Source organism: Cardiocondyla obscurior, linkage group LG03 (assembly GCF_019399895.1).
Source record: "Cardiocondyla obscurior isolate alpha-2009 linkage group LG03, Cobs3.1, whole genome shotgun sequence".
NCBI classification, from domain to species: Eukaryota; Metazoa; Arthropoda; class Insecta; order Hymenoptera; family Formicidae; genus Cardiocondyla; species Cardiocondyla obscurior.
The window spans coordinates 2,297,280-2,309,640 of NC_091866.1; the positions used below are offsets into that span (position 1 = coordinate 2,297,280).

The following is a 12,361-nucleotide window of genomic DNA, read 5'->3' on the forward strand; positions in this document are numbered from 1 at the left end:
AAATCATCGAAAACGATGATTACAAATAGTAACAAAATATGTTATATTTTATATTGCTATACATATACATAAGTATATAAAAAATAAAGTTATATGTAGTAACGATTTCGATATATTAGGCTTTAATTTCTGCCACGTCTGCATGCGATACGCCAAAGATTATGTATCGCAATTACTTATATTCAATTGCTGCATAGTATTCCGTGCTTAAAAAAAAAAAGAAATATTAATTATTAACATTATCGACAAAACAAAGTTGTTTAAGAAATTTATAATTATAATTCTACGATAACTTACTTTGAAAATAGTACGTATCGTACTTATCGTCCGGCTGTGGAATGAATGGGGGCACCGCTTTTGAAGGTTCGTCCCATGGAAAATCACGGAAGAGGTTCATAACGCGCACCTCTTTTGCCGTTGGACGAGACGCTTGATCCAATGTGAGCAGTGCATCAATGGCATCAGTTGCTGCCGATGATAGAGCCTCCTCATCTTCGGGCCAAGGAATGTCGCGTGCAAGAATGTTAGTGAACACTGCCTGTGGCGTTTCGTCATTAAACGGCGGTAAACCCGTGCAGAATTCATAGAGACAGATGCCTAGTGCCCACCAGTCAACGGCCGGCCCGTGTCCTTGTTTAAGTAACAATTCCGGGGCAAGGTAATCGGGCGTGCCAAGTATGCAATCATCTGATCTGTTAATACCTTGACCGCCTCTTCTAACAGATTTGGGCGTTCTGTAGGGTGTGTAACAATTGCCTGAAGTCGCGGGAGTTTTAATCGGCGATATACCTTGAGGCGATCGGTGTCCCTCGGATATGTTTTCTAAATCCGTGTGCGAATCATGAATTGAATGCATAGCAGACGATGGTGGTGGCAGACGAAATCTCGTTTTGATCAAACTTCTCGCGTCATCTTCTTCCTGGCATTTCCGTTGCTTTTCATTATGATCTTTTTGTTTAGCAGCCGATACTGGCGTACTGAAGGCCACCCTTCCTGTAGATCCAGTATTCTGATCGGTGTCCTGATTCGGTGTCTTATTTCCATGATTTTCCACCGACGCAGAAATATCTTTCGTTTTTGTGGAGATAACATTGATCGTTGGACTCGTATAAGGAAATACAGAGTCACGATTGTTTCTTTTTAATCTAGGTGTTTTACTAATATCTAAATCAATTGCATCGATCTCGCACGTTAAACCTGTTGTTGCATTCACACCGGCCCGTTTCCTTTTTTTCGATGCCCGAAATACAAATGAATTTGTGCAAGTACTTACAGGACTAGTATGTACAAGAGTTCTATGCTCTGACTGTTCTTCTTCAAGCGTGGATTCATCCTTCTCTTCCTCTTCCTCCTCCTCCACAATCAGATCGATACAATTAGTTGTTTGTGTAGAAGATGCATCACATGTATAATAACTGGTAGAGCTATCCAAACCATTTTCACATTTTTGAAAGGTGGACTCGTCTTCTTCTGCACTTTGTTCTTCATTACTCTGCTCAAACCGCAGATCCTCTGCAGACTGAAAAGGTGTGACGCCAGATATTCGAGAATAATCTCCAGACGCGACAGATACAACTGAGTTAGGCGACATATGCTCTACAGTTTTAAAATTGCTATTTTTTTGAAGCGCGGAAAGTAAATTCATGGCTGGTGTACTTCTATCGCTGAGATTTGATTCGTTAGATTTTTGGCCAGAACCAAAGGAGAGATGCGATGTCAGCGAAAGTAGCTGGCCAGGTGTCCTAGTACACAGACTAGGAGTCATAGGATTTACTAAATCTGATATTTCAAGATCTCTATGCAAGGACGATATCTTACTAAGTCCAAAGTCTGTCAATTTAACATGTCCTTCACGTGACAACAGCATATTATCTGGTTTAAGATCTCTGTGCACTATACCGTGCGAGTGAAGATAATCAAGTGCCAGGCAAACTTCTGCCGTGTAAAACGCTGCCATAGACTCCTCCATGAAACCATAAACACCGAGCAAACTCTTGAGATCACCACCTACCATGTACTCCATGACTAGATACACACTGCTGATGGATTGCAGTGAATAAAACAGCTGCACGCAATACGGACTACGAATTAATGCTAGTGCATTGCGCTCAATTACTACTTGTGATGCCATATTCTTGTTTATCATTTCGTTTTTTTTCATCACTTTTATTGCATATACCTGCTCAGAATTGGTTTTCTTATAGCCTAAGAAAACCTTGCCAAATGCTCCTCTGCTTATTGGCTTTACTATCTTAAAATCCTGTATATCTGGCACCTGTATATTAAAAAAAAAAAACTGTTAAATACATTAATTAAAGCATGCATTTATATAAATTTTAAAAATTACATAAAAATATAAACTTTAATTTTTAATGCAGTTTTGAATAAAGTCCTTACTGTTTAATAAATACTCAAAATTTGTGGTTTTAAAAGGACTTACCTTCGTGGCAGGATTAACGATCTTGGAAATGGTATTAAAAATTGAATTATTGATGCATATTTCGGACTGTTGTGGCGTGCACTCCCCATGACGTTCCACATCGTCACTACAGGTTGTATCAATGAAATGTTGTTCGTTAACGTGATTATTTTCCCCTAATTGTAACGTCGGCGAATCGGGCACGGTTTCTTCCATTAAAAAACAAAAAAAAAGAAGCAAGGAAAAAGGAGTAAAACCCAACAGAGATAACCTAACTCAATCGGAGATAACCTGCGACCGAGTCTCTGGAGCAGAGGCTAAGTGCTCGTGTGCTGTCTCGTGAGAATCACTTCTGTTTCGCTTCCAAGTCGCTCAGTCGTGATCATCGTTCCCGTTCGTTTTATTTCGTTCTGAAATAACTGAAATATCAAGAACCGGCTAATATTCTGCCGTTAACAACGCACCTAGCGCGCTTACGCGCACGCATCATGCGCACTTACGCGCACGCACCACACACATGCTGCTATAACAATGCAACGAATGTAATCTCCGACTTCGATTGGTGCTCCAGAAACCTCCTAGCACGAGAAGTATGATTTCATCCAATCGTAGTTGCAGATCAGACCAGTCGGACGGTTAAACGCTCCAAGGCAGACAACGTAACTTATTTAAAATTCCGCCACGAAAGGAAGGGCGCGAAGTAACAGAAACAGAAGCTAGCTGGACGTAGACGACTCGGTACTGTCGACATTTCGTTTTTTAAAGTGTTATCTCTATTAGAAGATCATGCGTAAGACCTAATTAAATCCTCGTGGGTAAAGTACGGAGCGAGTGAATCGAAATTTGTCGTGTCGATTGGCCACGCTGTGTCTGAGTTTCGCAGCAACTTTAACCGGCTGCTTGTCCCCACGTGTTTGATAACGGCTGCAACGGTACTTCTCGCACATTTGCTACATTACATTGTCGCACAACGCTAAAGTTGTTTATTCTCAACCGTTTCCAAGTGAATTTATTGCACGACACGTACAGCTTGTGAGATCTTGAGCCTTTTCTTGGTTATTTTCTCAACGACGTGATGGCGGCAAAACCGGCAGCAAAAGCAGCAAAACGGCAACCGAAAAAGAGAGGTTATCAGATGCCCGAGCCGATACCCGTCGGAGAGATTCTTAAGGACGTCGCGAAAGGCCAGTGGATCTTGGGCAAATCAATTGGTGTCGGTGGTTTCGGAGAAGTTTATTCTGGTATGCGATATGACTTGTCGCTAGACGTCTGAAAAATATTTTAAAGATTTTAAATTTGTGTTGTAAACGCAAGAAATTACTTGAAACATTAAAATAATTATACTACTACGACTTAAAAAAGTATTCTCTGAACATTTCAGTTTTTTGTAACTAATTATTAAATTTAATTTCAGCTGCACCATATTCTGGAAAGGTTCCCAAAGAATATCCCAATGTTATAAAAATTGTAAGCCTTAATATTTTAATGTTATTTTTATTTTCTATTTTATTTAATTAAATTTTTTATCAGATTTTACTCTAATTTTACTTTTCTGTTTTAGGAACCGCATGGCAATGGTCCATTATTTGTAGAAATGCATTTCTATATGAGAAACTGTAAACCAGATGAAAGTAAGTTTACAAATTAATTTTTGTAACATTTTGTAATTTATTTATCTTAAAATTATAATTTGTAACTGATAATATTAAATTATATAATACATTTTTTGATAGATAAATATACATATTATATATTTTTCTAGTTAATAGCTGGCAGAAAGAAAAGAAACTTCCTGCCCTTGGAATACCGAAGTATATTGCTTCTGGAAGTCATGAATACAAAGATACAAAATATCGATTTTTAGTTATAGACCGTTATGGGAAAGATTTATGGAAAATATTTGAAGAAAATAACAGGCAATTTCCAGAATATATAGTGTATAAACTAGCTTTGCAAATAGTAAGAAAATTATAAAAAAATATTTATATCAAATAACTTTAGATAAAAGATAATTTATATATTATTTTAATAATTGTTTTAGCTAGATATATTGGAATATATTCATCACAAAAATTATGTTCATGCTGATGTTAAAGGTGAAAATCTGTTACTGGACTTACATTCCTACGATCAAATTTATTTAGTAGACTTTGGCTTAGCTTCTCGCAGCACATCAAATACTGAATTCAAAGCTGACCCTAAAAAAGCACATAACGGCACTTTACAGTACACAAGCAGGGATGCTCATATGGGAGGTAAAATTTAAATTTTAATTTCAAAAATTATTTAATTTTTAAAATAAAAGTTCTAAAAAGAGTATTTCTATATTTTAAATATATTTCTTTTTTTTCAGTACCAACGTACCGTGGAGATATTGAAATTTTGAATTACAATATAGTTTTATGGCTATGTGGATCACTCCCATGGGACAAATTACTCGATCCTGTTAAAGTACAAAAAGAAAAAGAAGAGGCTTTTAATGATATAAATATTTTTTTAAATAAGTGCTTTCCTGACTGTGTTCCAAAAGTTGTGCATAAATTTATGACTTTATTAGCGAATTTAAAGTTTAATGAAGTACCGCCTTATGAAAAGTTTAAGGAAATATTAATAACTGGTATAAAGAAATTGAATCATAAATCAGATGGAAAATTAAAATTAAATTGTATTAATATTTCACAACAAACCAGTTCTAAAAATATTGAACAAAAAATTAAAAAACCCAACAATGAAATTAGAAGGAGTCCCCGTGTGAAACATACAAATACTCCAAATTCTGCGAAAATTTCCAGAAAAAGTACTATATCAATTGTAATTGATAAAAAGCGTGGTGACTTAAAAGATCTTAGGAAAGCATTAACTTATATGGATTCTGATGAGGAATATGATATACAAATTCTTAAAAAAACGAAAAAAACAGATCTCCCTGGAAAAATCCAAAAGGTAACGAGGAAAGTAGCTTCACGTAAAAAAAAAGTAGTAGTAGTAGATTCAGAGAGAGACGACTCTGAAGATGATTCTAAAAATAATTCTAATAAAGAGGTAATTATAATAATTGATCTAAAACTGCATTCTACTTAAGTGGTTCTTTCCGCTTAAAGCCTGTTTTTTATAGTGTTGTATGGCAATATAATTGCCATTATTAAATTTAATTAGTTAAAATTTATATTTTGTTTATTTCAGATATTACCAGAACATTCAAACAAAATTAAACAAAAATCAACTACTACTAAAGCTAAAAATATCAAAATTTCGGATGATTTAGAAATCGCTTCTAAGCCGGAGGTAATATGATTTAGATATTTAAGTAATAAATTTATATTTTTTGCGATTTTTCTATCTTAAAAAAGCCGGATTAAATTAAATCAAATTCATTGCTGCTGCTTTTCCGCGATACAAATTGATTCTCTCGTTTAGCTCACTTTGTATTGCGAAAATAAATGTCAACTTAGTTTTTATTATTTTCTAATCTTTAATTATTTTTTTACAGCAATTAATTCGCGATAACCGATTAGTTTTAGTCATCAAATATAACGATTTCTCTACACAAAACTTCGCTATGTATTATCTATTTAACACTATCGATGTCAAGTCAAACGTCCTATTTTTTAATATAATTTCAGGTACTACCAAAAGGATCAAAATCACGGCCTAGGATTGCTAAAAGTAAAACTACTAAGAATAAATTAGAGCCCAAGAAAAAAAAAACTGAAAATGAAATCGAAATTCAATCTGATGAAGATATATTTGAAAATTAATTTTACAACATAATAAGTAAGATATCAGAGTACAGTTGTACATGCGTTTTTTTACAATTTAAAAAATATAATTATATAACTTGCATTTATACATTACATTTTTTTGTACATGATCTTATACGTAACTGATAATAACAATTTTTACGTTATCAATGTTATTGATCATGACAATTTTAACACTACCTTAAATTTGTGTATATATGTAAATAGTTTTTAACAAAAAAAAAAAAAAAATTAATAAAATAAAATGTTAAATGCATGTTGTAGAAATATTAAAAGAAATTATTTATTTTTATTGGTACTAAATATAACAATTTTCATTCCCACGATGTAATCGTAGAAATAAATAACTTTTGAAAAATTAATGTGGTTTATTGAGCATGTAATATCTGTAATATCTAATACCTATCGGATGTCTTTCTATACTTTTAAGAATCAACGTTCCAAAGTAAGTTAAAGAATTATTTTTTTAGTTTTTGAATCTGAGGAGCACTGATTTTCACTTTTCCAGGTATATTTCTGGCTATCGTTTCATCTTTGATTGCTTTTAATAAATCTTTTTCACGTGAAGAAATTTCTTTGTCTCTCAAAAATACTGCTATAGCTGTTTTAGCAGCTTTACCTCTCTTACCAATGCCTGGTGTCAATTTTACTTTAAACCTAAAAAAATATTAACAATTGTTATAAATAAAAAATTATTAAACGTTTTATACAATCACTTACTTATAATTTTGCAAGGTATTATAAGGTGCTACCACAGGAACAGCAAACAACAATTCATCTTCTGATAAAGGCTTTCCTGTTAATTGATCGAGCATGTCAACTTCGGGAATTGGACCCACGTCTTCATCGTCAACGTTATCTGTCATATGTATAGGTTGTGGTGTAATATTTGGTTTTGGATTTGTATTTTTCTTTTTTTGTTGCTTTGGACCTGATGGATCTTTCATCCTACTTTTTCTTTTATCTTCTTTGGCTGTACCTGCCGACTACATAATTAAAAAGAATATTAAAGTAAAATTAAAAAGCGAATAATCCAGAAAAACTATAAAAATAATAACCTGTAAGACAAGCATAGAAAGTCTTCTATCTTCTTCATCTTGATCTTTATATTTTTCTTTCATTTTCTTCAGTTTCCACTTCTGTCCCCGTTTTAATACAGGCTGCTCTCCTTTTTTTATATCATTTTCACTCGTATCATTTTTTTCAATTTTATCTGTTGATTCTTTTGAATGCATTTTTTGTTTCAATTTTACATGTTTTTCCATATTTGATGCATTTACAATAACAGGTTTATCATCCCCTAAATAAACTACACTTTCTTTTGTATCTTTCTGAGATTGAATTAAAGACTGATTGTTGTCAATATGTAATTTTACCCTGTTTAAAAAAATATATGCCACATATATTATTTTATTTTAATTAAATAATTAAAAATTTTATATTATTCACTATATAACTTACTTTGGGCCCGAAAGATCGATTTTAATTTGTGTATCAGGAAATTGACATTTTATATCTTTATCGTCATCTTCTTTAAGTATATTTTTTTCAATATTATTCTCTGATGTACGGGAATCTGATATATCCTGGTCTTCTTCTTGAATTGTATTTAATATATCTTTGTTTTCAAAATTGTCATCTAACATTAAAAGTTATAAGTTTTTAAAAATTTATTAACATACAATTAAAGAAAATAATTTAATTAAATATTAGATAATTTTTTTCATCTGAATGTGTGTATATATTTAGCGAAATATATAGACTTAAAATTAAATAAGCAGCAAACGCGAACATTCATAAACAAATTGATCACTACAAAAATTAGCACATTATCGATGAATGTTCACGGTCGCTATGTTCATTCGGTTTTTGTACGCTAAATATATACACTTTTAAATATTACGTACCTTCGTCTGAATCACCTTCTAATTCTATTTCCTTATCATCTTCAATTATTGAATCCGCTTTTTCACTTTCTTCATCAATTGCTTTAACTTTTCTTTCATCTTTGTGTCGTTCGATAGAACTATCTTCCAAACGAAACATAATACCCAATCCCATAATTAATTGACTTTGCGTGAGATAATTCTTTTTACCGCGTATCATGAAAGACCCAGTAGTAAGATATTCTCCAGTGGGTGCACTCTTGGATACTTGATCATGATGCACCCACCATGCGCTGGCTATTACTTTCGAATCCCATGCTATACTGCAATAATATTTATCATGTTAACATGTATATTATTAAACTTATATAATAGCAATATGTTACTTTAATAAATGGATCGTAAAAATGAAAATTGTTATAATTATTTACCTATAAGCAACAGCCATTGTACCGGCCTCTGCTAACGTTTTTGGCGGTACAGGATTACCACTGGGATTTTTTATCACGACAGAACTAGCACCAGTTAAATCCGCGTGAACATATAAATCTCCCGCCTTTAGATATCTCTTTACTATTAACTCATTCTGCTGTTGATCTCTTCCTCCAATCACTACATATTTATATATCAAAGTTAGTAAAATGTCGACTTAAATTACTAAAAAAAAAGAACGTACCTAAATAATTTTCAGATGTAATAAACCAGTAGAATTTTTCAAACCAATACATTTTCCTTAATTTATTAATAGTATGTATGGTTTGTACTTCTTTTAATGTTTGCTTAGTTTTTTTTTCCGCGGATTTTAAAGCTTTTCCCTGCGATTCTATCGTTTTTTGTTGCTTTTTTGCAGCTGACTTTTTTTGACTGTAATATTTCTTTGCGTTACTGAATGCTGAATGAGCTAAATCTATATCGATAACCATAGGTTTAAGTTCAGATTCTTCGTCACTATCTTCGTAGGGATCGTGTAGCAATAAAGTAATATGATTTGTTTCCAATTTTAATTGTTTTATAGCAGAAGCGACAGGATCGCCTCTAGCTTGAGCTTCTTTCAATAAAACTTGAATATCCGGCCAAGACATCTGATTTGCCAACGCGCTTTGTATCGCTAGTATAGCATTATCCACTAAAACTTGATTCCTTGAAATCAGCTCTGCTTTTTGTTTATCTAATTCCTGTGTCTTTTCTAATGTAATCAATCTCTGAGTATGATCCTTCCTAACTCTTTCTAATTTTTGCAGAGCTTCTTTCTCCTGTTGTAAAGCCTTTAAATCAATTTTCTGTCCTTCCATTGTTGAGAAATATTCATCCACTGCCATGTCAAAAGAATCAAACTCCTTGTATGGATGATTAGTATATTGCTCAAACAAGAAAGGATGAAATTCAATATTAGTAAATATAAAATCTTCCTTGCCATCTTGACTCAGTTTCGATTCTTTTTTCTGTATAATATAACCTTTTGAGGTATTTTTCTTTGCATAATCCATCATATTATTTGCCTCTTCAAGTGCTTGAATTAATTTTGGCATATCCTCAGTAGTATTAAAATCTTTGCCAATTTTGCAACCAAGATTAAATCCAGTTTTGAGCAGAACATGATCAATTACAGATGCACCAAATTCTAATAGTGGATTTAACACTTTCTTAAGACTATCTCCCACTTTGGCTTTCTGAATGTGTTCTTGGATTACATCTACTGGTGGCATAGTTGTAGAATGAGCTCTGTCTAAGGGATATTTCTCCTTCACTGCAAACCTAAATATAATTGCATAATTAATCAGTACTTTGTACAAAATGTGTCATATATTTCACATTGCAGACACATTTTATGTATTTACCTAATCTTATCTCCTTCTGTATGAGGTCTTAACACATACAAGATTATCATCTCATGATCAGTGAGTATTATGTTACCACGATCATACACCTCTAAAATTACATGGTAGGCAGCCTCACCACTTCCAAATTGTAATTTTATTATTCGATCTGTACCAACTTGCATAAGATTCTCTAATCTTTTATTTTTAAGATGTTTGCGCATCTGTAAATTTATATAGTTTACAAGATAAATATTGTATTTACTATTAAAGATTAATTTTTTATAATTTAATACTATTTCGTATTATTTAGCAGATACCTTCATGGAGAAACTAGAAGGGGCTATGTTTTTTGGCCATTCGAATCCTGTGGTGTGGATTCTGTTACCCGATTCCAGTAAAAGAACGCATTTTTCCTCACTACGTTGAAGTCGAATAAGATATGTACGATGATCTATGTCATAAATTTGATTGACACGCATTCCAACGAGCCTAAAAATTTTTACAAAAATGTTAAACGATTTAACACATAATAATTTTTATATTGTTGTTTGTTTTTAGATGTATATTATATTTTAAAAAGTGGAATATGGTCATAACCTAAATTCGTTACTCAAATCAATTTAAACTCCTTTTATTAGTTTCTTACCTCTGCAGTTCAGTTACCGAACATACAAGATCGTAGGTGTTAAATCGCGTCTTCATTTTCGAATCGCTTGTGTATTCTCTTTGTCAACTTTATTGTAAAACGCAGTAACAGTTTAGCACACTCTGACAGTTCCCTTCTATTACTGAATTGCACAACGTAATACACCTCACGTAAAAAAGTCACGTCATAAATAAAAATAAAATATAAGCCAACATTTATCGAATATTTTTTGTGAAATTAATCTTATCTACAAATTATATTCTTATCTATAAATGTTTATTTAAGATTCACTATCTTTTTTTCTCCCTCTTTTCAGTTGAATATATATATGTATACATATATATAAAACATGAACTTAATATAAATGTACAAAATTTATATATTATTTAAATTAAAAAAAAAAATTAATTAAAAATTATTTTATTGCAATACTTTTCATAAAAAACAAAAAAAAATATATATAGATATATGACACATCTAAAAAGAACAGGATATATAGGTTTAAACGTTTTTTATTATTCAATAATGAATTTTATTCAATAAGACATAAAGTTCGCGGATATTAACGATAAGATTTCTGGTATCGTGCTCTGGCACCTGGACCACCAAATTTCTTTGGCTCACACCTTCTTGGATCAGCAACAAGAAGAGTACGATCGTACTGAATAAGAATGTCCTTTATTTCCTTCTTGCTGGCCTCATCAACATCTGAAAAAAAAAACAATTATAAATTAAAAATAAAATAAATTGTAGAATCACATAATTACCGTTAATTTACACTTACATTTTTGAAAATAGGCTACAAGAGCTTTTGAAATAGCCTGTCGAATAGCATAAATCTGTGCGACATGACCACCACCGCTAACTCTCACTCTGATATCGACTCCATTAAACTTTTCCTGAAACATAAATGGAAACGTCGTCCTTTTATAAAAAAAAAAAAAAATTTTTTTGTATATTTATAACAGCTCAGAGATAATATTGCTTTCAGAATCTACTACTAATCATTGATTATCATGTTCGGAATAAGTAGAACATCATTAAATGAGTTATAAGTAAATGCGATAAGTTTGCAAGGCAGTTTGCACATCGTTGTTCTTATGTTTCCTTCACGATTGGATCCCAGCATTGCTCACCTTGCCCAGCAGCATAATGGGTTCTTGCAATTTGAAATACAGTACACGAGGTTCCACCAATTCCAGCGGCCGACCGTTCACACGAAGAGTTCCACGGCCGTGTTTACAGTAAGCGACAGCGGTCGCACTTTTCTGTAACAAAAGAAGTCCACGTTATAACATAGCACACCACGCGTGAACCTAACCTCTCAGAGCGTTCCAACTTACCTTGCGTCCGAAGACCTGCACGGAGCGGATCGGTTCCTTTTGTTTCTGAAAAAAGAAAACGGTTCGATCGATCAGTATCTTGCTCCACTTAAAGCTCAACGTAACTCTAATTACGAGAATACGATTGCAAAATTCACCTTCTGCATCTTGATGACCGTGTAGCACGTCGCGCAAAGGGACAGAAAGGAAGTCGTCTGTGGCACTCTCGGCACGCGTTTTCATGAAAGTGAGATGTCGCTGGTGTCACACGACGGAGACCGACGCGCCCAACACTTTCGAACACCGATGTCACTTCCGGAACGAGAACGGCACTGAACGGCACACAAAAAAACGCAGCGCAATTTACTCGAGGCAGACGGCTCGCTGAATTGATAAATCAGACTTAATTAACTTTATGTTTACTTCTCACTGTAATATCTAATCATACAGATCAAGATGTACGTTGGATTGAACAGCTAAAGGCAAGTATTTCGAACGATATTATTT

At 33.1% G+C, this 12,361-nt stretch overlaps 4 protein-coding genes across 4 annotated transcripts; 1 reads left to right on the forward strand and 3 right to left on the reverse strand.

The window, feature by feature from the left end:
- Positions 1-19: 19 nt before the first annotated feature.
- Positions 20-2,843, reverse strand: Gwl (serine/threonine-protein kinase greatwall). The gene is made up of 3 exons (XM_070675395.1): positions 2,441-2,843; positions 298-2,275; positions 20-206 (listed from the first exon to the last, which is right to left on the reverse strand). Exons 1-3 carry the CDS (start codon positions 2,633-2,635, stop codon positions 160-162), a joined length of 2,220 nt encoding a protein of 739 aa, XP_070531496.1. The 5' UTR covers positions 2,636-2,843; the 3' UTR covers positions 20-159.
- Positions 2,844-3,039: 196 nt separating this feature from the next.
- LOC139113935 (serine/threonine-protein kinase VRK1) lies at positions 3,040-6,183 on the forward strand. Its single transcript, XM_070675396.1, has 8 exons — positions 3,040-3,660; positions 3,834-3,886; positions 3,981-4,050; positions 4,182-4,378; positions 4,461-4,674; positions 4,773-5,461; positions 5,603-5,704; positions 6,043-6,183. Exons 1-8 carry the CDS (start codon positions 3,495-3,497, stop codon positions 6,175-6,177), a joined length of 1,626 nt encoding a protein of 541 aa, XP_070531497.1. The 5' UTR covers positions 3,040-3,494; the 3' UTR covers positions 6,178-6,183.
- On the reverse strand, positions 6,146-10,720 carry Clbn (Nuclear export mediator factor NEMF homolog Clbn). Its single transcript, XM_070675387.1, has 10 exons — positions 10,533-10,720; positions 10,204-10,375; positions 9,905-10,107; positions 8,743-9,821; positions 8,498-8,678; positions 8,088-8,389; positions 7,642-7,819; positions 7,239-7,557; positions 6,901-7,166; positions 6,146-6,837 (listed from the first exon to the last, which is right to left on the reverse strand). Exons 1-10 carry the CDS (start codon positions 10,586-10,588, stop codon positions 6,639-6,641), a joined length of 2,955 nt encoding a protein of 984 aa, XP_070531488.1. The 5' UTR covers positions 10,589-10,720; the 3' UTR covers positions 6,146-6,638.
- Positions 10,721-11,028: 308 nt separating this feature from the next.
- Rps16 (ribosomal protein S16) lies at positions 11,029-12,112 on the reverse strand. Its single transcript, XM_070675397.1, has 5 exons — positions 12,013-12,112; positions 11,876-11,920; positions 11,669-11,800; positions 11,317-11,431; positions 11,029-11,240 (listed from the first exon to the last, which is right to left on the reverse strand). Exons 1-5 carry the CDS (start codon positions 12,019-12,021, stop codon positions 11,095-11,097), a joined length of 447 nt encoding a protein of 148 aa, XP_070531498.1. The 5' UTR covers positions 12,022-12,112; the 3' UTR covers positions 11,029-11,094.
- Positions 12,113-12,361: the final 249 nt, after the last annotated feature.

Coding starts and splice junctions, on each gene's coding strand:
- Gwl (XM_070675395.1), bottom strand. CDS start 2,635: ATGGAAGAAACCGTGCCCGATTCGCCGACGTTACAATTAGGGGAAAAT. Junction 2,276..2,440: donor TCGTTAATCCTGCCACGAAG/GTAAGTCCTTTT, acceptor TTTAATATACAG/GTGCCAGATATACAGGATTT. Junction 207..297: donor CGATACGTACTATTTTCAAA/GTAAGTTATCGT, acceptor TTTTTTTTTAAG/CACGGAATACTATGCAGCAA.
- LOC139113935 (XM_070675396.1), top strand. CDS start 3,495: ATGGCGGCAAAACCGGCAGCAAAAGCAGCAAAACGGCAACCGAAAAAG. Junction 3,661..3,833: donor TTTCGGAGAAGTTTATTCTG/GTATGCGATATG, acceptor ATTTAATTTCAG/CTGCACCATATTCTGGAAAG. Junction 5,462..5,602: donor AAAATAATTCTAATAAAGAG/GTAATTATAATA, acceptor TGTTTATTTCAG/ATATTACCAGAACATTCAAA.
- Clbn (XM_070675387.1), bottom strand. CDS start 10,588: ATGAAGACGCGATTTAACACCTACGATCTTGTATGTTCGGTAACTGAA. Junction 10,108..10,203: donor CTTCTAGTTTCTCCATGAAG/GTATCTGCTAAA, acceptor ATAAATTTACAG/ATGCGCAAACATCTTAAAAA. Junction 7,558..7,641: donor ATCGATCTTTCGGGCCCAAA/GTAAGTTATATA, acceptor TTTTTTAAACAG/GGTAAAATTACATATTGACA.
- Rps16 (XM_070675397.1), bottom strand. Junction 11,432..11,668: donor CCATTATGCTGCTGGGCAAG/GTGAGCAATGCT, acceptor TTTATGTTTCAG/GAAAAGTTTAATGGAGTCGA. Junction 11,241..11,316: donor TGTAGCCTATTTTCAAAAAT/GTAAGTGTAAAT, acceptor TTTTTTTTTCAG/ATGTTGATGAGGCCAGCAAG.